Here is a 24,764-nt window from a genome sequence, read left to right on the forward strand (position 1 = left end):
TATTAGGTTAAATAAAAGTGTGTCATTAAAATAACATCACTGGTTTCTTTTTACTCTTTTTAAAATATGGCTATGAAAAGGTGTAGATTACATATGTGGTTTGCATTATACTTCTTTTGCACAGCACTGTCCTGGAGAGAGAAGAACTGAATTAGAAGGCCTGCATTCTGATTCCCTTGCTGCCTTTTATTAGCCATCTCACTTTGGGCCATTTCTTCCATTTCTCCGCCCTGAGATTGTTGAGAATAAATTCATTCTGCAAATATTGAGAGCTCTTACTATCTACAAAGATCTTCGCTAAATGTGGGGAATGCATGATGTGAAACTATTCACGAACTCAAATCAGTATTTTCTCCTATCAGCCCTATTGATGAGTTGGTGAAGGCAGAAGCCAACAATGGAAATATCTTATTCTTATTTTCTCCACAAACATTTTATCTCAAAATAATGAATATTTTACATCATGTCCAAAATCTGAGATCCCATATATACATGGCATACGTTCTCTTCACTTGAGTCTTGAGTCTTTGTACATGTGTTCCATTTTCCTGGAGGCTCTCTCAACTCTACATTCTGTCCAAGAAGTACACCGTGGTAGACTGTTGGTAGACTAGTGGACCTAGTAGTGATGCCCGTATACTGTCCCGTACCATACTGATACTGGTTTTGCCACATAACTTGCTTTGGCCAGTGGGACATTAGCAAATGTGATAATACTAGAGGCTTGATCGGTATTTGCTCATTGAGGCTTATCTTCCTGGAACACTCCTTCTTGGAACCCTGTGGCCATTCTGGGAGGAAGTCCAAAGAGCCCTAAGGAAAACCCCACATGGAGGAATGGGACAGAGGTTCGTTCAGACAAGTGGTTCTCAAGCTGGTGTGATTTTACTCTTTAGGGGACATTTGGCAATGTCTGCAGAGACTACAGCACCAGCGCAGAGAATTACCCAGCCCAAATGTTCATAGTGCCAAGGTTGAGAAATCTGCTCTAGACCAAGGTTTTGTCACAACAACCTGGATCCTTTGGGCCAAAGTAAAGGGCTTTGGAGAGAAAGTGTTCACACTTAAATGAAATCACCTACAGCTGCTCTTTTAATCCTGTACTTGTGCCAGTGCCAGCTCTCTGGGCATCTGCTACTCATGGTGATCTTAGATGATCCCAGTGGTACTTTTCTCCTTGTTTACCCACAGCATTTAAGCCTAGTAACTCATCAGAGTGTTAAGCCAATGACCATCTTGTTAGTTGCCCCAACCTAGATATTGCTTCTCCCTGGTAGTATTGAGGTCATGGTTTGTGAGAACTCAACCCTAGCTTCCAAATCCTGGACCATTAACATACTCAGGGACCAGGCGCTTTAACTTCTACTGTATAATAGAGTCCGTCAGTTTTGTTACCAAAGAACCATGGCTCTGCCATGCTAAGGAGAAGCGACTTTCCCACTGAAAAGAACATGTATATGGCTTGTCTATGAGAAAAATTTTAAGGACATAAAAATTACAGTAATATTGTTAGTAGAAAATTTTATTAGGAGAATTTAAAAATAATTACATTAGCAGACTCATTCAATAAAAATTTTAGACATATGGTTGAGTATCAGTATAAATCTCATTGCTAGGTAATTAACTGTAAAACACATAGATAATAAATCATTGCAAGTAGGGTTGGATTTTTTTTTCTTTTTTAATAATAGAGCACATACACGTCTCCAGGAAGAATGAAAAAGGGGCAGAAACGCTGCCAGAATTGGTGCTCTGGACAGCTTTTTGGTAAGCGGGCCAATTCAGGAGTTTAAAGAAACACTCGGTGTGCTAGGTAATCAAATTTGAAAAGTGCATGGACCTGGATGAAAAATATGAATTGCATGAATAATCCCAGAAATCACCCAAATCCAAATAATATGAAGTCAGGTTACAGTGGGCTACAACTGACCTGCAAGTGGCCTTCTGTGTGGATGCCCAGCCACTGACCTATTTAATCTGCTGTCATTGAGAAGCATTAAATTGGCCAGCATCACTAACATGCTGGTCCTCCGTTCCCACGTAATACATTCCTTTCCCCTACATTTGATTTGTGCACAAGGGTTGGCTCTGGGACTGCATTTGCTTGAGAAAACCTTTTTTTTTTTTTTTTTTTTTTTGGCTCTGGCCTGCCCAGAGAGAGGGGAAGGCAGCCTGCTGCAGGGGTATGGAGAGCTGTGACTGGGGACCATCTGGTGGGAGTTGGGGCGCTGGGGGTGAGGTCCCTAGGGTCAGGCCTTTGAGAACCTGAAAGGCAGGAAGTTGCAAAGCTGGCTGGATGGGTACCTACAAATGAGGAATATGGAGGAGGCTTGGTTTGATCCAATTCACCGTCATTAAGGAGAGCAACCTTGCGTCTCCGTCTGTGGTCAGGGCTCAGATGGCTTCTGGCATCCCGGCTTTTTCAAGGACAAAGGGTAATCCTGTAGTTCAGGCATCAGAGAATTTTGACTAAAGACTAGATAGTAAATAATTTAGGCTTTGTGGGCTACAAAGCAAAATGGAGAGATTATTATGTAGGTACTTTCATAACGAGAGAAAACATATGTTTACAACATTTTTATTGACAAAACATAACAATTTGGTACAACTTTTTGCAGTACACAGCCACTAATGAGAGGAAAGGGTTTTGGGGTTTTTTTGTTTGTTTTTTGAAGGGGATTTTTTTTTCTCAATTGGGTTGCGAACGTCGTACAGCCGTGATCACACATTGCAAAGTTCATGTGTCAAAACAATGCTTAGCTCTCTGGTAGGAACAGGCAGCGCCGGGCACCTGGCCCGCGGGCCGCAGTTTTGCAGCCCCCCGTAGCTGCACACCTGTCGTCTGCAATGGGTTTGGGGGTATTCCGGGTCGAGGGGTCGCTCGCGGTTGCCGGGCACGTCGGTCGCCTCCTCCTGCACCCTCCCTCGGTGCCCAATTAGTCCGGCACCTCCAGGCAGGGAAGAAAGGTCAAGAACGGGGTCAAGTGCTCGCGGTCTGCCGCCCGTCCTAGCGCAGCTCCGCCCCCTCTAGCTCCTCCCCGCTCCCGTCCCGCCGCGGCGCTTTCCCGCTCCTCCGCCCCGCCCCCTGGAGCCCCGCCCCGACTCCGCCCCCTCCAGCCCTACCCCTCTCCGGTCCCGCCGCGGCGCTTTCTCGCTCCTCCGCCCCGCCCCCTCCAGCCCCGCCCCGCTCCGCCCCCTCCAGCCCCGCCCCTCTTCGGTCCCGCCGCGGCGCCTTCCCGCTCCTGCGCCCCGCCCCTCGAGTCCCGTCTCCGACTCCGCCCCCTCCAGCCCCGCCCCCTCCAGCCCCGCCCCTCTCCGGTCCCGCCGCGGCGCCATCCCGCTCCACCGCCCCGCCCCCTCGAGCCCCGCCCCGACTCCGCCCCCTCCAGCTCCGCCCCCTCCAGCTCCTTTCCCCTGCGCTCCTCCTTTGGTCGACAGCCGCGCTTTCCCGCTCGCGTCGCAGCCTCCGGTGCCACCGCCGCCTCCGCCATGCCCAACATCGTGCTCTTCAGCGGTAGCTCGCACCAGGACCTGTCCCAGCGCGTGGCCGACCGGCTGGGCCTGGAACTAGGCAAGGTGGTCACTAAGAAGTTCAGCAACCAGGAGACCAGGTGGGGGGCCGCGCCGGCGGCCGGGCCGGGCCGGGGAGGGCACTGGGCGCGCTGCCGCGGGGTCGGGCGGGGACCGTCGCCCCGCCGCACCCCGCCACCCGCCGCCCTGGGGACCACTCCGCGGCCGCCCGCTCCCCCTTCCGGGGCGGGACGCTCACGACGCGGCCTCCGCGCCACCGCTGCGGCGCCCGGGAGACGCGGAGGAGGGCGGCCCCTGGCCCGGAAGGGCGACCTCGGGGCGGCCGCAGCGTCGGGGCGAGGTGGGCGCCGCCGGCGGGAACCGCCTGGGTGCAGGGCACGCGGCGAGGGACGGCCCTGGGCGTGCGAGTCCGGTTTCCCGGTCCCCTCCGGGCGGGTCCCAAGCCCCGGGCGTGCGACCGACGGCTCCGCCCACGTCCCCAGCCCGGGCCGCGCGCCGGATTCACCTGGGGGCCGTTTAAAAAGCCGCTTCCCCTCCCTGCCCCGGAGCTTCTGCTCCGCGGGCGGGGGCGGGGGCGGGGGCCTTTACCAAGCCCCCGGGTGACTCCCCAGCAGCCGGGGTGCAGCCCGCGGGCTAACCCGCAGGGGATGTTCGTGCGGAGCCTTTACGGAGCGTGAGAGCGCCCGGGCGCACGTGCTGCTTCCCGGGGCTTCCTCGACTTTTTCTGCCTCAAAGCTGATAGCTTTCGTCTTCGTCGTGGTTGTGCGCCTCGGCGGGGTCCAGGGCAAAGCCATGGCCCAGCGTGACTGCCACCCGGGTCTCGGTGCAGCAGCCGCGGTCGCCAGGCCGGCGGCCCGCCTCACAAGCGGGACAGGGGCTCCGGTTTCCACCTGCCTGAGTCCACAAAGCTCTGAACCAGTTTCAAGTAGCTCCTATTTAGCTCCTTCCCGAAGGATCCAGCGCGCCCGCGGTTACCGATCACTTCTCGCTCTGGCCCAGGTCCAGGGCTACCACCACTTTCCACAAGCGGAGCGAGCTGCCAAACCGACAGCAAAACCCATCCACTGTTTCAGAAATTAACTTGAGACGGATCGCAGACGTACATGTGAAGCCAGGAACTAAACATTTCCAGAAGAAAACGAGGGAGAGGGGATCCCCGGGTGGCTCAGCGCTTTAGCGCCGCCTTGAGCCCAGGGCGTGATCCCGGGGTCCTGGGATCGAATCCCCCCTGCGGAGAGCCTGCTTCTCCCTCAGCCTGTGTCTCTGCCTCTCTCTCTCTCTGCATCTCTCATGAATAAACAAATAAAAATCTTTAAAAAAAAAAAAAGAAAACAAAACGAGGGAGAAGACCTTGATGACTTTTGGAGTAGACAGAAATTTTTTAGATGCTGAGGAGTACATGAATATTAATACATCTAGGGAGGATGGTGTTTTAGAGTCAGCTTTATAGGCTATGTGCAGCCCTTCCTCCAGGTGGGAAATCACCACACAGAGAGTCCTGTTGATAAAGCCAGCGAGGAGAGATCACTTGTGAATGAGTAACAGGTGGTAGATGTGCGGGCGGCCCTTGAGGCCAAGATTTCCGCTTTGCAGGAAGGGTTTCATACAGAAGTCTGGGAGGATGGCAGGGAGGGCTCTGGAAAAGGCTACTATAGCTAGGTGTCAACGTTGTAGTATCTGGCCAGCCCTATTCAAGCTTCAGCAGCTAGACGGAGAATGGAATATGAGGTTTTGTTCACCAGGTGGCATCCTGTAACTAGAGGAGAAATTTCTGGGCGAAGTAGATTTTGAAAGCAAGTATGTTGGTCTTCCCTGTTTCCCCAGGGCAGTGCAGTCCTTTGGTGCTGGAGGAGCAGAGTTAATCCAGCTTAGAGATGTTACTGTTGCATTTCTGCCCAAGATACTGTATGTACTGTTGGCTGGAACTCATTGAGACATTGAAATACAATTGCGTGTTTGTTTTAACTCTGTTTTATTTGGTTTTGAGTATTTTATAGCCACCACCTGATAACTAGAAATCCCGAGGTCTCAAAAACCATTCAGCATGAAGTCTGGCAATTGCTTGTCACAGACTAACAATAGTTAGTACAGTATATGTTTTTTTTGTTTTTGTTTTTTAACAATTCGCTCTTCAAAGATTTTATTTGTTAGAGTGTGCATGTGAGGGCACATGTGGGCAGGGGGAGGGGCAGAGGGAGAAAGAATCACAAGCAGACCCGGAGCTGATCTAGAGCCCATTGTGGGGCTTAATTCCAGGACCCTGAGGTCATAACCTGAGCCAAAATCAAGGGTTGGATGCTTAACTGACTGCTACCCCGGGCCCTTGTTTTGTTTTGTTTTGTTTTTGTTTTTTAAAAGATTTTATTTATTTATTCATGAGAGACACACAGAAAGAGAGAGAGAGGCAGAGACACAGGCAGAGGGAGAAGCAGGCTCCACGCAGGGAGCCCAACATGGGACTTGATCCCAGGTCTCCAGGATCACACCCTGGGCCAGAGGCAGGCGCGCTAAACCGCTGAGCCACCCAGGGATCCCAATGAGATTATAATTGTATACACTGAACTATCACGGTCTGCTCCTAATCAAGGCCTAGACTGATAGGGCGGTGCTAAACCCCTGAGCCACCCAGGCTGCCCTGTTTTGTTTTTTAAGTAATCTCTATACCTCAGGTAGGGCTCAAACTCAACAGGGCTCAAACTCAACGCCGAGATCAAGAGTCACATGCTCTACTGAGTCAGCAAGGCACCCCAACATTATACATTTTTAATATTTAGAATATAACAGTTTAGCTTCTTCCTGACTTTTCTCTTTCCTATGAACTGTCTAGGTCCAGAGGTTGATTTTTATAAACAGTCCTCTCTGTACTAGGTATTGTCCTAATGACCTGTTTTTTACTGTGTGGTCCTAGAGATGAGAAACAGGGTAAAAGGAAGAGAAAATGGACTCACTACATGTAAGAGGCCCCTTTTGAACCTCTCCCCTGAGCCAGGACCAGAAATCTGCTTTCATGTCTCCTGGTCGTCACTCCTTCCATTCCCCACTTTTTTTTTTTTTAAGTTTTGATTTTTAAGTAATCTTTATGCCCAGTGTGGGAATCAAGCTAAGAACCTCAAGATCAAGAGTAGCATGCTTCACCGACTCAGCCAGCTCCCCCCCCCACCCCCTGTGGCCATTCCCCACTTTTTTTTAAAGATTTTATTTATTTAGCCATAAGAGACAGAGAGAGAGGCAGAGACACAGGCAGAGGGAGAAGCAGGATCCCTGTGGGAGGCCCAATGCGGGACTCGATCCCAGGACCCCGGGATCACAACCTGAGCCAAAGGCAGATGCTCAACCGCTGAGCCACCCAGGAGTCCCCATTCCTCACTTTTAAAGCACCACCTAATCAGACACAGGGCCTCCTGATTTTCCCTTCTCATCTCTGAGTCATTTTACTGATTTATTTTTTTATTTATTCATCTGAGAGAAGGAGTAAGTGAGCACGAATGGCGGGGGACAAGCTTACTCTCTTCTGAGTGTGGAGCCCGACATGGGGCTCCATCCCAGGACCCTGAGGTCATGACCTGAGCCACCCAGGCACACCTCTGAATCGTCTTAGGTATGCAGAGAGATGTCTGCACCAGCTTCACTGTAGACCACTGTAATCCCACAATGAAGGTGTCTGAAAGTCTTTTGTAACATTTTATCCTGGTCAGTTAACTTGCCCACAGAGTGGTTAGCTGTACTGAAAGACCCAAAGTTTTGGTTTCTGTCGTGTAATAAATCACCCCAGAATTTAACACCTTAAGACAACAATTGTGTATTTGACTCACAAAGCTGCAGTTTGGGCAGCGTCCTATGTGATGGCACCTGGGACAGTTAACTGGGGCTGGAGGGTCCACTTCGAAGATGGCTCGCTCACTTGGCTGGTAAGTTGGTGTTAGCTTTTGCCGGGGAGCTTGGCCAGGAACCTCAGTACCTCGCCTCAGGGCTGCTTGAGCTTCCTTAGAGCATGGGAGACAGGAAGAAGCTGCTGCCAGTCTGGTAAGGTCTGGGGCCTGAAGTTGGTGCATTGTCACTTCTGTTGTCAAGCAGACTCCTCCCAAATCCAAGGGAAGGGGAACATAGACTTCACTTCTTTCTCTCTTTTTTTTTTTAAGGTTTATTTTAGAGAGAGAGTGCATGCAAGTGAGCACACAAGCGAGGGGAGGGCAGAGGCAGAGAATATCAGATTCCCCACTTAGTACAGAGCCCAAGGTGGAGCTTGTGATCTGAGCCGAAACCAAGAGTCAGATGCTTAACCGACTGAGCCACCCAGGTACCCCTAGACTCTAGTTCTTCTTGATGGGAAAAGTTTTAAAGCATCTGCAGCCATCTTTTAATTACCACACCCATTCATTGTTGAGTCAGATAAACTCATCTGCCTTCTTATTTTGGGATCTGTGAAGATTCTCCATCTGAACAACAAATGGATGCTGCCTTCTGGCCACAATTTTTAAGAGGCCCTACAAGAAAGATCAGTCGTGATCATCTTTATGAGTAGAAGCAGGAATGGCTTTGGGGGAAAAGTTGCCATGGTGATAGAATTTTCCATCCTCTGCTGGACTGCTAATCATAAGGGGACTGAAGTTCCTGAAGAAAAATAGGTCAAAGAAGCAGGTCTTTGGGGATAAGCGGTCATAACGCCAGAGGCTGGCAAATTTTCTTTGTAACAGGCAGGCCAGGCAGTAAATAGTTCCAGCTTGGGGGCCCCACGTCCTCTGTTGCTGCTGCGTCTTACAGCTGGGTAGGTCAGCAGTCTGTCATGGGTCACTGCGTCCCTTCCTGGAGGCTCTAGGGCAGAAGCCATTCCCTTGCCTGTCTCAGCTGGAGAGGCTGCCTGCAGTCCTTGATTTATTCCTCCATCTTCAAAGCCAACAATGTAGCACCTCTACGACCCTGCTTCAGACCTCATATCGCTTCCTCTGACGTCTTCTGTCTTCCTGTTCCATTTTAAGGACCCTTGTGATCACAACGGGCCAACTTGAATAATCCAGGAAAATCTCCCTATTTTAAGGTCAGCCGGTTAGTAACCTTAATTCTCCCTGCCAACCTGTTTCCCCTTTGCCAAGTAACTGACCTATTCAGAAGTTCTGGGGCTTAGGACCTAGACCTCTTTGTGGGGCCATTCTGCCTACGTCGTCATTCTCAGCTTGTGGGTTGTGGATTGTCAGCTCCTAGCTATGTGATACTGTGATTTCCAAATGGACTTTTTTCCCCAGTTGATAGGATATTCACAAAGGAATTACATTAAGCTCCTTAGAACTCAAAATAGGAGGGAGTGTATAGAATTTGGTCTCTCTCATCCTGAGGGTGACGTCATCCTGTTTCCGTTCATAGCAGAGAACATAAAAAATTATGACCCACTGTTTACCAAAACTCATTTTCAGAGCAGTTCAACTTGAAAAACTTCCATTTTTGTGTTCTGGTTGAAGTCGGATAGAAGCTTCTGTTGATTCAGTACACTTATTGCATGGTATCCAAAATGTCAACTCATTTTAAAGTCTTTGTAGAAATAATTGGCTCTGTTGATAAAACAGTGTCATCAGGTATAATTGGCTTCTGATAGTAGGAGAGATAAGGGCAATTGTTTATGTTCCTCCCTTGTAGTTTTAGAATAAGATTCATTATATTTCTTTTTAGGGTGAGCCCATTTATAGCCAGTTGTACTATAATGTGACTTATTGCTTTCCTAAAAATCCATCATGCTATGCAAAATCATACAATAAAAACCACAGGGTTTATGGGAAAAATAGGATTGGGGGCACAACATCAAACCTCTTCAGTAACTTATTTTAAAAAGATGGGAGTATAATAGAAATGGTAAAACACTTTACAAATACTACAGGTTTAAAAAATAAATAAACTCTGTAGTAAGTATGGCACTTTCCATTGAAGAAGACCTACAGCTTCTTATGGAAGTGGGTCTTGGAAGGGCTGTAGCTTTTGGGCTCTTGTGAGGCAACGGAAGGTGGGTGATCCGAAGTCATGTGGAAAATGGTGATACCAGATGAGGGTGGGTGTGGCTGTGGTCCTGGTGTGAGGGAGTATTTCTAAGTTGGCTCCTCCATTCAGCTGGGTGCAGTGCAGTGTTCTACATTCTTATCTCCAGATGAAAGGTGGTGTGTAAGCAAATGTAAAATTCATATTATGCTTGAATTATTCCTAATGTATCAATTGGAACAAAATTAGCCTTTTCAAAATGCACATGGTAGCAGAGCTGAAGGTCTCCTTGGTTCTTGGCAGTACTCTGGGAAGGACCTGCTCCTGCACACAGCATTTTTTTTGCTTCCCATGGAAGGTACATGCCAGGGATGGGCTGGCTTGCTCATGTTGAACACTCAGCATTCTATGCCCACAAAACAGACATTTTTCAACATGCAGTTTTCAAAGGCTTTTGAAGCTCCTCTTTACTCTTTCTCCAAAAGTTATTAGAGGATGCCAACCAGCAAAACAAAGAAGTACAGCAAAAAAGAGGACACTGAAGGTGGGAAATTGAGTGCAGTGCAGGGGAGGGGCAGTGGGCTTCTCCAGGAGGCATCTGTGCATGGACAGGAGACACCCCCCCCCCCCCAGTCAGCCAGTGACTGGGAGGAAACATGGGCAGGGCAGTGAGCTAGAGATCAGACTTGCGGCCCCTGTCGTGGTGGGAATGTAGATTGTCATTAGCCCACTGTTTAGGCTGGAATTTGTATTCACTACTTAGAAAACTCAGCAGGTGAAAAGGTAGGATAATATACTCCAGAGAAAACAAACCACCAAAAATGGTGTGTAAAAGGGAAGTCTAAATTTGAATGTAAGTTTATGGCTCAGCTCTAAATAGCACACGGTTAAAAGTGGGCATCCTATTCGATTAGAAGATTGATCTATGTTGGGATGGTGGTGAGACGGGAAGGCTGCAAGGGATGCAAGTGTTGGGAGGTGGTGGGGGGTAGTTAGATCGTCATCTGCGTAGCAAGAAATCAACACGTGATGCCTACAACGAAAGCTCAAGATGAAGCAATAGAAACGTTCTAGTTGGAGACTTGAAGATAAATGCCCGAGAACCATAGCAAGATTGAAATTGGTTGCCTCTGAAATGTTTGTTACAAGCCTTATTGAACGACCTGAATTTTTGAAGCAGTGTGTTTATGTAACTTTAATAAAAGTAAAACTCAATCTACCGTTGACCAGAAAGAAGTTGATAGAACAGGACTGAGACCTATTTCTAACGAGCATATAAGATCCCCTCCTATATGAAAAAGGTCTGCTTGCAGGGTAGTCCTCAGCTGGCCTTCGGGAGCTTTGTTTTTGGAAGGGTTCCCGCCATTCCCAGATGGGATCGGCTGACTCTCCCCTAACTGTAGAAACAATGTGGTTAATGTGGGATGCCTGGGGGTCTGGAATTTTGGTCTGTGCCAGGCAGATGCAGCCCGTGTGACCAGCCCCCCCAGTAGTGGCCTGGGCAATGATGAGCTTCCTTGGTGGACAACACCTCAAGCATACTGTCATGGCTGGTTGCTGGGGGAATGAAGCTCAGCCTGTGTGACTCCACCTCAGGGTGACTCTTTGAAGCTTGCATCGGGTTTCCCATGGATTTTGCTCCTTGCCCTTTTCCCTTTGTTCATTTTCCTCTCTATCCTCTCACTGTGGTAAATCCTAGCATCCTGTGAACCCTGGCACACCTGGTGACGCTCCCGGGGACCGCCAAGACACAGACATACTTGACCGTTAACGGATGGTATTTTTCTTCTCTTAGCGTCGAGATCGGTGAAAGCGTGAGGGGCGAAGATGTCTACATCATCCAGAGTGGCTGCGGAGAAATCAATGACAACCTGATGGAGCTCCTCATCATGATCAACGCCTGCAAGATCGCATCATCATCCAGGGTGACTGCCGTAATCCCGTGTTTTCCATACGCCCGACAGGATAAGAAGGACAAGGTACGAGAGTTGGGGTCATGTTGGAAGAACCTGCTCTGGGTTAACTAACATCTACATTCTTTCCTCCAGATTCCAAATCAGAATATCTGAAAAATGTTTGCTTTCTTTTTTCATGATCGCATAAATAAGCTTTCTCATCTTGGCTTTTCAAAGATTTGTCTTTGAACTAGCCATCATGTGAGTATTTAGAGAGACAAGACAGACAAGGCATATTTTTGCAGGTGATGTGAGACCATATAGCCCTGGTGATGAAATCGTGTGTATCTTTATGGTGGTGGGTAGAACTAAATACACCACCCACCCACCGAGTACGTTAAACTAGGGAAGTGGAATCAGATCACGGGACTGTCTCGATGCCACTATTTTGGTTGTGATTCTGTACTATAGTTTTGCAGATGTTACCCACGAGGAGAAACTGGGTAAAGGGCGCAACCAGATCTCTGAATTGTTTCTTACAACTGCATCCGGATCTACGGTTCTCTCGAAACACAAACTGAATTTTAGAAATACACCGTTCTCTCTTTTGAACCTTTTAAGAGGAACGAAGTTAATATGTGTTGCATTTTTCACACACCAAAGTGGCTTAAAGCAACAGAAACGTGTCATGTCACAATTTGGAGGCCGGGCATCAGAGATCAAGGGGTCAGGGTGGTAGTCCTGAAGACTCTGGGGGGAAGCCTTCTTTGCTTCTCATTTCTGGTGCCTTCTGGCATTCCTCGGCTTCTGGTAGCGTCATTCCCATCCCCACCTCTTTCCCCACATGGCCCTCTTCCCTGTGTCTCTGTGCTCTCCTCTTCTATAAAAGGACAGCCATTGGCCAGGACCCATCCTAATCCAGAGTGATCCCGTTTTGTTCTTCATCTTAGAGCTGAAAAACTCTTTTTAAATGAGGTCACATTCCAAGGTTATGGGTGGATGAGTGTTGGGATATCACTCCAACCACGATAGGGATCAACTCTTCAGCTGTTATCTGCTTAATGTCTTATGGATAGATAGACATCCAGCTGGGTTCCGCACAGATCCTGCCAGTTGACAAGACGCATGGCTGTTCTGTGATGTGGTGACTAATCGTGAGAAAAGTTTCCTTCCCTTCACCTCCGTTTATCTGTTTATCTGTTTTCTGAAGCAGCACAAATTTCCAAACAGCATATAAGATTCCTTCATATGTGGAAGAAAAATCCCTTTACAAATTTGAATGCCTATACCAAGGCCCCCCTAAATTTTAATGCCTCTTCAGGTGTGGTGTCCAGACCCCATGCTGAACACAGCTGTCAGTTAATTAATTTCTCATTCGAAATTGGATCTCCAGAACTCCGTTCTGCAATTGAGTTTTGATTTACCCTGTATAGATTAGAAGGGATCGGCACACTTCATGTAAAGGGGGGGTCTGGTCTCTGGCAGCAACTGAACTCTCTTTGTATCTCAAAGACACAGTATGTAAATGACAGGTGTGGCTGTCTTCCAGGGAAACTTCTTTGTGGACACTGAAATGTGAATTTCATGTAATTGTCATGTGCCATGAAATGTTCTTCTTTTGATCGTCCCCCGCCCCCCTACCCCCCCCCCACCCCCAGCTATTTAGTCATGTAAAAACCATTATTAGCTCACAAGCAGCACAAAAACAAGTGGCTGGCTGGATTTGGCGCGTAGCCTAGTTTGCCGGCCCTTCCTTCGATTGGAGCATTGACTGGGCGTGAGTGACTTTGTGACTGTGTGTACGTATCACTTTGTGGTTTAGCCTTAGCTAAGGGCAGCCAAAATTTTAGGTCACATACGCTGCGTGAAGCATATGACCTGCCCCTTGTTATTTATGGAGCATTTTTTAATTCCGACTTGATTGGAAGGGTTTTCTGTGCGGTTTCATTTTTTTTAAGATTTTATTTATTCACGAGAGACGGAGGGGGCAGAGACACAGGCAGAGGGAGAAGCAGGCTCCGTGCAGGGAGCCCGACGTGGGGCTCGATCCCAGGTCTCCAGGATCCCGCCCTGGGCTGAAGGCGGCGCTAAACCGCTGAGCCACAGGGCTGCCCATTCTGTGCGGTTTTAGCTGCAAAATTTCTGTTTTTGTCCCGAGTGCACGGTCTGTTGACTTAGGTCTTCCCCCGTTTGTGTGTTCATAGCATCGTTGAACATCTTCATTTTTGTTCATGTCCTAGAGCAGCCAGTAATATTCTGCTGTTCTCTTCTGCTTGGCAAGAGGTCTAGCAAATTCTGTAATTTGCCATCCGGTTCTTTCACTTCTAGGAACTTTTACACTTGGTGCTAAGCTATGGATTGTATCTTCTCGAGTAACCCATTGCATTTACTGTTGCATGGCCCCTGCCCGGCGGGAAGGGAGCCCTAACTTCCTTAGCTGATACCCCACCGGGACTCCTACGGTTGTTTCCAAGTCTCCGTTCTGTAGCTACCTCGGTTTCCAAGGTTGTATTTGCAGACTTGGTTGCTTATGTTCATTCTCAAGGGCGCCTTTGTTGCGTGGGGAAACCCTCCCTGCTGGGCTGGGCCCGCCTGCGGGGGGCTGTGACGGCGCCCCCAGCTGCCGGCCCCGCTGCACCTGCCCTGCGCCCACGGGCCCAGCCACCGGCGTCCTTCAGACGCCGGTTGTGGGGGAGCCGCTCCGTGCAGCCGTGGCCTCGGGCTCACGCCTTGTCCTGTTTCCTACCGTCCGACATTTGGGGGGGTCCTGTTAGGGGCCGTTTCGAGCCCCTGGGTCTGTCTTTCCTCCACTCTTTCTGAATCACTTGGCTCTAAGCGTGTTCCTTGGAAAAAACCTGGTAGCAGTTGGTAGTTTTTATTTTTAAGGATTTTATTTATTTATTTATAGAGACACAGAGAGAGAGAGAGGGAGGCAGAGACACAGGCAGAGGGAGAAGCAGGCTCCATGCAGGGAGCCCGATGAGGGACTTGATCCCGGGTCTCCAGGATCATGCCCCGGGCAGCAGGCTGCACTAAACCGCTGCGCCACCAGGGCTGCCCCAGTTGGTAGTTTTTAACCACCTCAGAAGGTTCCCGACTCCGTGAGCTTCGCTGCCGGTGGCCGAGACGAGCGGAGGCGGGGTGTGCTGCGCAGGTACAGCTTGGGGGGCCGGGCGCTCAGCAGGTGGGCGCCTGCCTTGGGCCCGGGATCGAGTCCCACGTCGGGCCCTGCAGGGCACCAGCTTCTCCCACCACCTGTGTCCCTGCCTCTCTCTCTGCGTCTCTCGTGAATAAATCAATCTTAATGTTTTTTTTTTTAAGATTTTATTTTATTAATTCATGAGAGACACATAGAGGGAGAGGCAGGGATACAGGCAGAGGGAGAAGCAGGCTCCACACAGGGAGCCCAACATGGGACTCGATCCTGGGACCCCAGGGTCACGTCCTGGGCTGAAGGCAGGTGCTCAACCGCTGAGCCACCCGGGGATCCCCTTGAATAAATCAATCTTAAGTCAAAAAAAAAAGTTGCGTGGCTCGTTGTCAAAACTGATGAGAGACGAGGGCACGGTGGGGCCGCACTGGGCGCCGGTGCTGCAGGGAGCTAACCGAGCTCGGGCGCTTAGGGCGGCAGGACGCTGGCCTCGCGCTCTGGGGCCGGGGTCTCTATCGAGCCGGCGCCGAGCCCTGTGTGTCGGGGGCTGCCTCGCTCCTGGGCTTGAGGCACAGCCCTCCAGCCTCTGCTTCTGTCTCCACTTGGCTTCTCATGTCCGTGAAATCTCCCGCTTGAAGCGATTATCACGGGGATTTGGCAGGTGCTGAGGGAAATAGCCTGAGCCTGGGAGCACACTAGCGACGTTTGTCACTGTTGGGCTGAGGTGAGACCCAGGATGCGGGGGGAGCCCTCCTTCCCCCTTTGTGCTCTGCGCAGCTAGGCCGAAGGCCGTGTGGTGTTTGGTTTGTGTTTTTTTAAGATTTTATTTATTTATGAGAGACACAGAGAGAGGCAGAGACACAGGCAGAGGGAGAAGCAGGCCCCATGCAGGGAGCCCGACGTGGGACTCGATCCCAGGACCCCAGGATCACACGCTGGACCAAAGGCAGGCACTAAACCGCTGAGCCACCCGGGCTGCCTCCGTGTAGTGTTTGAATATGACCAGAAGTCATGGGCCATACCCGCTGTCGGGCCTCAGGAAGAAAATCCTCCTCCGCCGCAGGAGGAACCCCGGGTAGCGCCACCGCCACCCCTCCTGGGCCCCCCAAACCCAGATTGCCCTTGCCCTCTTCCCTCCCACAGGACTGTGCTGCCTGTGAGGTTCAGAGTTCCCTGCCAAGAGGCCCAGAAAAAGCCAGAGCCTTTTAACCATATTCCAAACCTGCTTCATTATTTTTAATCGTACTGCTTCTTTTTTAATCACACCCCGCACATCTGTAAAGTTTTATTTTTGGCTCCATCGGGGTGTGCGAGAAACCGGGGCCTAGTTCTGCCGGTGAGGGAACGGCTCCATAAATCATGACACACCAGCACAGGCTGGCGCTGACCCGCAGGAAGGCAGGTGACGTAGGGTGGATTGTAAAATGCGTGGCTGTAGCGTCATCTGAGCTCTGGGGTTACAACTTGGGAAACAAGTGGACTCGGGTTTGAATTTCAGCCCCATTATTCACTCAGCGTGTCCTTTGGAACAGTAGCTTAAACTCTGTGTGTGTTTAGCCTTCTCGTGTGTAAAGTAAGGATAGCGTTTGTCACTGTTTCTAAAATGCATATAGTGTGTAATAAATCCATGGGTAGGCAGCCTTTTTTTCCCCAAAAGAACCAGGTGTCAAGTTTTCAGACTTGATGGACCACCAGATCTCTTGCAATAGGTCAACCCTACCATTTTGGCATGAAAACAGCACATAAGGTACGGAAGTGAGGGGGGTGGGGTCTCTCTGTGTTCCAATAAGATTTCGTTTATGGACATGGAAATAAGAATTTTATAAGCTTTTCAAATGTCACAAAACATTCTTCAGATGCTTTTCAGCCTCTTAAAAACATAGAAACTGTTCTTATTCTTAGCCCACAGGTTGTACAAAAACAGACCACAGGCTGGGCTGGTCTTACGGGCCGCAGCTGGCTGATGCCTGCTACGGTGGACACGCGGTGATTGCCAGCTTCCTTCCCCGGTACAAACAGCGTGACGTGGGCAAAGCTGGGAAGCATTACTTCTGACAGGGTAGAGAACTTGTAGCTTTTTTCACAGTCATTTTCAAGATTATGTTCTCGTTTCAATTATCAAATTGTTTTCATTTTTTTTTTAACTGGAAAAATTGGGAACATTTGCCCTGACATTGGTTTCTCCAGTCTTAGAAATTTATGAAGCTCATCAAATCTATGCTTTTTTTTTTTTTTAAAGATTTTATGTATTCATGAGAGACACCGTGGTGGGGAGAGAGAGAGGCAGAGGGAGAAGCAGGCTCCCCGCAGGGAGCCCGACGTGGGCCTCGATCCTGGGACTCCAGGATCATGCTCTGGGTTGAAGGCAGGCGCTAAACCGCTGAGCCACCCACAGGCATCCCAAATTTATGCTTTTCCCAGGGTGGCTTCTGATACAATGAATAAGATCTGGACTATCTGGAAGTCTTTGTCACGATTGGACTGGCTCACAAAATGTTTGACCTTTCTCCGTGTTTTATCTGGGGAGTTGAACATTTTACTTTTGGCTATTGTACCTTGACGCTACCTTTGTGGAAATGTCATACTGATCTGTTAGTGGCTGTAAAGTGAGTTAACTTGCGAATCCTCTTTCCTGCAAGATTCAGTTGGGTATTGAGCCAAATCCATAGTACAGAACGCAGATTTATAAACAAGATCTGGAGAAGGAAATCAGAAAGTATGAATTTAGAAATTACCTGTGTTTTGGATCTCAGGAGCGGGGAAAGGCTGGATGCCACGAGGAATGTTTTTGCCAGTTACAAAATTATAGGAACAGCCCCACTTTGATTAGCATGGAGAATCGCATTCTATTACAAAGAAGTCCCAGTGATCAATTCATTCTTTTAATTATGCTGAAATCATGTTAGAATGAATAATTCAGTCACTGAGGCAAATAACCAAGCCTTGAAAACTCGACATGATGTAGATTCTGTTAAGTATTTAGCGAGGAACTAATACTTAGGATATTTAATACTTAGGATATTTAGGAGCTAATATTTAGGATACAGAGCTGTGTGCCGCAGAGGATGTGAAAATCTCCAAAACCAATTATTTGCCCTCGAGGGATGCCTAGGCTAGTTGTGAACTATGACACCCGTATGTATTACATCTTCTAATGTTAAACTTCCAGCGGATGGCGTAAGGTGGGCCCCAGGGGTAGAGGCCGAGGGCTCAGCCAAGGCAGTGTCCCTTTTCAGGTGGACAGACCATTTCTATCTGGAGTTCTCAGAGCATCGCAACATTTGGAGATTTGAACCAGATCTGGGAGGGTCAAATGCAGAGCAGCATGGGAGCCAGGCAGACATGTGGGTATAAACAGCAAGTCTTAAATTGTTCTCTAGAAGAGGGAGAGAGTAGGGCGCAGGGAGGACCCTTGGAGCTGAGGCGTGGAGAAACAGCTCACAGGAACTAGAGCCATACTGGTCAGGGTCTTTTTATCCCAAGGCAACGTGGAACAGAACATGGGAAATATTTTTTTATGTAATTTTTTTTAAAAAGGATTTTATTTATTAGAGAGCAAGAGAGAGCACAAGCAGGAGGGAGGAGCAGGCTCCCCACTGAGCGGGGAGCCTGACTTGGGGCTTGATCCCAGGGCTCTGAGATCGTGACCTGAACCAAAGGCAGATGCCTAACCCGAGTAAGCCACCCAGGCCCTCCAGAACAGGGAATTAAACAATGAAAACATGAATTATAATATGTAGTTCGTGGAAAAAGTTGAAAAATGTAAAAATAGAATATTTCCCTGTAATTTCACTTTCTGGAAAGTTAACATTTTGGGGTGTGTTTCTCATTCCTTGTGTGTTGGAAAAAATGTGTCTGTGCGTGTGTTTGTTACACATGTATTGCTAACCTTAAAAGTAAAAGTGCCAGTTATTTTCCCAGCAAAAGGTAGATTTATTCGAGAACTAAAAAAAAAAAAAAAGCATTGGTAAGTCCAGAGGATGAAGGAGAGGGACACTTTTGAAGGAGCAAACGGGGAAGTTGGGAGGACCGTTAGGAATCTGGGAGTTTGAAGTATGGTGGCTTTTCATCGGCGGAGCTGTTGCCAGAAATAAGGAAAATTCCTCCTCCTGCTGGAGCAGTGGAGGGATCGAGCGGTATCCCCGTGCAAGGTCAAGTCACCCTCTTGCCGTTGGGTCTGCCATTGACTAGGCCTGGGAGGGCTTGAGCGCTCCAGGCTCCGTTTTAGAGAGGGTTCCCGTTACTGACGTCCTTATTTTCCTCTTTTGATCAAGATCTTTCCTTGGAAGCCTCTCTGATCAGCAATCAGGTTCTTTATATTTAGTGGTTTGACCTCCTGGGGCCAGGATGGACCTTTCCTGGTTGTCAGGTCTCCCGTCACGGAGGGCAAGTGCGTAGCAGTCGGAAACCACTTAAGCCACACCGAGCACAGGGAGAGTTAGAAGAGACGAAGGCTCAGGCGTTGCCCATCTGACGTCTGTATCTTTGGATTGTGAGCACGGGGCCGACATCAGCCTACAGGGCCTGTCCTTTCTGCAAACGATGGATAGACAACAGGTACCCAGTCCAGAGCAACGTGTCTGTTCCAAACTGCGTGTTGGTTCTAAACCAGAACCCTCGGTCTGAAAATACTTATTGGCTCTTCTTTGGATTTAGGGAAGAAAGGCTTCTCCCTGTGAAGGCCATCCCGAGTCACATTTGCCTCCAGAAAGTTGCCTCCTCAAGTGGCTATGAGACAAAATAGTGCAACAGTGCAAGAGTGCACTGGAGGGAAAAACCGAGCTTGCATTCGGGAGGCTACAGGACACGTATAAACATGAAGCAGCGGTTAATGAACCCTTTTTGCAAGAACAGCAAAACTTCAAGGGCATTTTAGAAACAGTGTTGTTATCTCAAAAGAGCTGTTTAGAACCACGTGTGTTATCAGTAATAGTCTGTAAAGTTGTGAATTCCTCAACTATGAATTTGGATAAGAATCCAGGGTCAGTTAACAGTTTAGATAAAAGAAAGCCGTGTGAATTCTGGACCTTGTAACTCTGTGGAAACACTCACAGGTTCCTAATGAGGCTGTTTCTGTTTCAAAAGGGTTTTTTTTTTTTTTTTTTTTTTTTTTTTTTTGTGCAAGAAATTGGGAAATGGCAGATAAAGGGCATTTTCTTGCCACAAAAAAAGATGCAAGAAGCAACAGTGAGAAAAACTATACAGGCCTGGTCTGGATGGCTTGGGAAAGGGGTCTCTCCGGATGTTGTCTGTTCCAATTCCGGGAAAATCTTTACTTTCACATCATCAGATGGTATGCAGGTCCAGTCGAGGTGTGGTGGTTTCTTTAGATGTGTCAACACGGATTCAGGAGTCAATTCCTTTTTTTTTTTCTTTTTAAGATTTTTAAATTTATTCATTTGAGAGAGAGAGAGTGCAGACAGGAGGAGAGGAAGAGGAAGAAGCAGACTCCCCGTTGAGCAGGGAGCCCCATGGGGGGCTCCGTCCCAGGACTTGGAGATCATAACCCCAGCTGAAGGCAGGCACTCAATCATCTGAGCCACCCAGACACCCCCATGAATCTATTCCCTGGAGTTTGGCAGCACAGAGGTTGGTGCGCAGCGAGGCTGAAGAATCTTTTTGGAGGTGTCCTTTCTAGTAGACAGATTGTCCAGGTTGGGAAGTGTGAGGACTGAGGATCATGGTCTGCTCAGAGTGCACAGTGAAGAGATCACCAGAGAGCGTGGTGATTTTTAATAGCGGCAACTAGACCTTTTTAATATTGAAGATCTCTCTCTTTGTCAGCTGAGGGTTTAAATAAGAGGCAGGGGCCACATGCATGGGCGTCCTAGGACTGTCTCCAAGAGCGAGAGCGCATAAGTCCCAAAAGAGAGGAGGACATGAGATCTAGAAGGACTAACGAGAATGCCTTTGGCCAAGGGATTTGGAGAGTCTATAAACTTTGCCACTCGAGTCCTAACATTAGTGTCCTCAGCACATTCGAACAGCCCTGAGGATCGGGGATGGGACGCACAATGAAAATGTTTGTGTAAAACTGGCCACACAGCACAGACTTGTAGAGGCACCTGACCTGTAAAATGGGTTCCCCGGGTAGGGGTTATTATTATTTTTTTTTTTTTACGGAGTTTTAGCCACCTAAGAGGCACTGGCCTACCTGCTAGGGAAGCTTCAGTCCAGTAAGAAAATAGACAGACCATGACTAAACCGTGCTTGTACCCATGAGGTGGGGGGGCTGCGTGAGGTCCATCTGCAAGACACAGTTGCCCCGTTGAGCAACCTGAGACACCAGGGGCAGTAGGGCGAGGCTTCCCACGATTGTACTTTGGACAGGTGGAACAAGCAAAGTCAAGGAGACCCTTTTTGCGGCCTTTTTAGTATTTTCCCATCAATATCCCATCATGAACACTCTCATTTTGTCAGTAGACCAATGATTTAATGCATGTGCAGTTGGAAGCAGTGGGAATTGTAGAATTTCTGGTCAGACCAGATTGTTATTTGGTCCAAACCAGAGCTTGCTTTCTTCATCGAAGCGACAGTTATTAGATTTCCAATATCGTTTCTCCTTTTCTGGGCCTAATTGTTGGGCATCTCTCCGGTCAATTTTTCTAATTTGAAAGGACATCCCTTTGGAACATGACAGGGGTCTGGCTATCAGGCTCCTCGAGAGCAGTATTTTTTGGTGGAAATACAGCAAAGTGATGTCCTTGGGCTTGCAACTGAGTCTGGAATGTCTGGGAACCTTCATAGCCAGAGCTGCTGGCAAAAGTATGGCACCTAATAAATTTTGGACATAGGAGTCATTTTTTAAAAAAGATTTTATTTATATGAGAGCGAGATAGCATGAGCCAGGAGAGGGAGAAGGAGACGCCCAACGGAGCAGGGAGCCCAGACAGAGGGCTCAATCCTAGGACCCTGAGATCATGACCTGAGCCCCCCAGGTGCCCCCATAGGAGCCGTTTTTCATCTTAACCCCACTAGAGAATAAGGAAACCTCATTGCTGCCATTAACATTCCAAAATCATGAGCCACCCCAAAGGCATACTGTCAGTTCAAATGTTTGTGGTTTTGCCCTTGGCGAAGATACAGGCTTGAGTCTGAGTGTAGAAGCCAGCCTTGTTGGCTGAGGTCGCTGAAGGCAGAGGTGACAAGCCTCAGTGACTTCAGAGGGAGCCGAGATAGCATGCCCTGCGGGGGATTTGCCATTTTTACTGTTTCAGAACCATCGAAAAGCCTGCACCGGCTAGAGGAGTCCCTGTCACTTGTCCCGGCCAGTCAGAAGGTCACCTGTGGCCTTAAGCAGTCGGGAGGGGTTTCATCAGTGGAAGGGGGAGGAGGGTGGCAGAGGGAGGCTGCTGCGGGGAGCAGCAGTCAGCTGGAGGATGTCATTGGACGGAGGAGGATGTCATTGGACGAGGTGACTGGCCAAGTGTTGAGTGTGATTGAGAATCGAGGAGGGCATCTGTTGCGGGGCACACAGGGACGGGGCAGGGCCACCCGCATGACTTTCTAAAAGTGGCCTTAGCTAAGAGGCTGGTGGCAGGAATGGCCCTGAGGCCGGGGGGGATAGCCCGGAGCCACAGGAGCCACAGGGTCTGGTTGCCAGCTGCACAAGCCCCTGGGGTAAGGCTTGTGGGTGAGCGCTCGAGGGCATTCCCGTACCTCCTGTGTATGGAGAAGAAAAGGGCAGGTTGGTGATCGGGGTGCCCAAGGACAGGGCCTTTGTTAGACCTGGCTTTTCAAGTCCCCGAGACTCTGTCATCCCCCCCCTTTCCAAAGAACAGGGTTAGGTGGGCAGCCCAGGTAGCTCAGCGGTTTAGCACCGCCTTCAGCCCAGGGCCTGATCCTGGAGACCTGGGATCAAGTCCCACGTCGGGCTCCCTGCATGGAACCTGCTTCTCCCTGTCTCTCTCTCTCTCTCTCTCTCTCTCTCTCTCTCTCTCTCTCTCTCTTTGTATCGCTCATTAATAAATAAAATCTTAAAAAAAAAAAACAGGGTTAGGTTTGTCAGTTTTCAGTAAAGCGCATAGAAGCGTGAAAGAGAAGTTGGGAACCCCAAGTTCAGCAAAAGTCAGCCAGTCCAAGAAAGCCTCATAACTGGCTCTTAGTTTTAGGTTTTGGGAAATTCAGGATGCCTTGGAGTCTACCCGGATCCAAATCTGGCTCGTGTTCTGAGATCACGTACTTGAGACATCAAACCTGACTTTGAACAAACTGCAGTTTTTCTTTGGAGACTTCTATGTTTGTTTTTGTTTTTTAGGATTTTTATTTATTTATTCGTGAGAGACACAAAGAGACAGGCAGAGGGAGAAGCAGGCGTCATGCAGGGAGCCCGACATGGGACTCGATCCCAGGTCTCCAGGGTCACGCCCTGGGCTGAAGGCGGCGCTAAACCGCTGAGCCACCCAGGGGTCCCTAAGACCAAAAGTTGTAACAGGTGCATGCTGTCTTTCTGGGAAGAGGTTTTGAGGAGGGGGACAGTAGCAAATGGTCTGTGTATTGTGACAAGGTAGGGCCTGCAGAAAACTTTGTAGCTTCCAAATCCGCTTTTAAGGTTTGTGAAAAGTTAAGAAGGACTCTGTAACCCTGGGGTGTCACCGTCTGGGTGTCTTGCCGTTCTGCCCAAGTGAAAGAGATGCTGGCTGTCCTTATCAACGGGAAAAATGCACCGCACGGGTCAGTCACAGTGAAGAATGTGCTTTCAGGGGGAATGGATGTCAGTAACGCCTGCGGGTTGGGAACGACAGGGTGTCAAGGGATGCCAGTGGTATTTATTGCTTGGAGGTGCTGGACACACTTCCATTCTCAGCCCTTGGGTTTTCTCAAATTGGGGTGTCACAGGGACATGAGGCCCTGAGCCTTGTAATCTCTATTGTGGGCTCGATGCCCTGAAGGGCTTCTTTGTTTATAGGGTATTAATTAATTCTAGAGATTGATTTGAATCCTCATGGGAGGCACAGTGTGGGTTCTGCCAATATCAGTTGGAGATTTTGCCCATAAAGAGGATGGTAGCTGATTCAGTAGGAATAAATGATCAGGGCCCCCAGTCTCTGCTATAGTGCTCTCCGAGATGGAGCGTAGAAAAGATGCCAGCGGGTCATTTGTTTCCCCCTGTTGGCTATTTTGGTTACTACTGTCAAATTCTAGAATTATTTTCCTTGTTTGGAAGAAAGCAATTCCGGCATATTTTTCTAAGAAATCTCAGCTCTGTAAATGCATATGGGCAGAGGAAGTAGGGAAGAAGGGGTGTGTATCTCTCCATCAAAGGGCCGAGACAAAAAGGAGTATGTGCAGAGACTGGAGCCTGGTGAGATTTTCCAGACAACATCCCCCGCCCCCCCATTTGGACTTGTTTCAGTACCCCGAGGCCGGGGCTGCTTTATAGCCCCCAGAGTGCAGTTCTGGTGTCAGTAAGGACAGACACAGGTTTATTCCCAATCTGGGTAGTAGTTTCTGCAAGCTCATTAGAGGGAGGATTGGGAAGAGCCCCTGTAGTTCCTGGTGGCCCCGTTGCGGACAGCAAGATGGAGTCACTCATGTCAAGCAATGATGCGAGCAGTTAAGGGCAGTGCAGCGACCAGACAGCACCGAGACCAGCACCAGCTGACGACACCCCAGAACCGATACCAGGCAGAAGCGGAGGAGGTCTGCAGGGGCCCAGGACTGGTGATTAAATCCCTTTAGCAAGAGAGGACTTTTGCAGCAACGTCAGACTCCTGAGAATGACCCCTCTGTGTCTGAGCACTCGGAAAAGGCAGCCGCCACCAAGGGCTGTGCCCAATGTGTCCCCCAACAGAACTGAGCCCCTCCACCGGACCCACCGACGCCCCAGCTCAGGTGCGCCCACAGCCCGACTTCATGTTTGGCCCAGGAACGTCCTTGCCCCCTGCCCCTCCTCTGGTTCACCGTGTGGCTTGGCTTTTGCCCCGCTCTGCGTGCCGTGTAAGAAGCCGAGCTAGCCACGTGGTGGGGTGTCCTGGAGTGTGGACTCCTCACCTGCTTCACAATCGCGTTGCCCTTGCTCGGTGACCGACACCGTGGAGAGACACAGCCCGCAGGTGTGTCTCGGAGTGTGCTCAGGACTGCTGGCCTGGCCCGCAGGATTCCGTGTCCTCGACTCCTCGGGTGTTAGAAAATTCAGAAGAGTCAGAAAAGCCCCCCGGAGTCCTGCTTGAATTGAGCATAACAGCACTAAAAGGATTAAATCAGAGAGTGAACGTATGTGACCG

At 49.2% G+C, this 24,764-nt stretch overlaps 1 protein-coding gene across 1 annotated transcript in view; it reads left to right on the plus strand.

Annotated features, from left to right (window-relative positions):
• The first annotated feature begins 3,366 nt into the window (after nucleotides 1-3,366).
• The window catches only part of PRPS2 (phosphoribosyl pyrophosphate synthetase 2), a 37,247-nt gene continuing 15,849 nt past the window's right edge, over nucleotides 3,367-24,764 (plus strand). The window contains exons 1-2 of the mRNA XM_072744873.1: nucleotides 3,367-3,611; nucleotides 11,288-11,471. Coding sequence (XP_072600974.1) covers nucleotides 3,490-3,611; nucleotides 11,288-11,471 — 306 coding nt within the window. The 5' untranslated portion in view covers nucleotides 3,367-3,489. The remainder of the gene's footprint in view (nucleotides 3,612-11,287; nucleotides 11,472-24,764) is intronic.

The sequence above is a fragment of the Vulpes vulpes genome, chromosome X (genome assembly GCF_048418805.1).
Source record: "Vulpes vulpes isolate BD-2025 chromosome X, VulVul3, whole genome shotgun sequence".
Lineage (NCBI taxonomy): Eukaryota > Metazoa > Chordata > Mammalia > Carnivora > Canidae > Vulpes > Vulpes vulpes.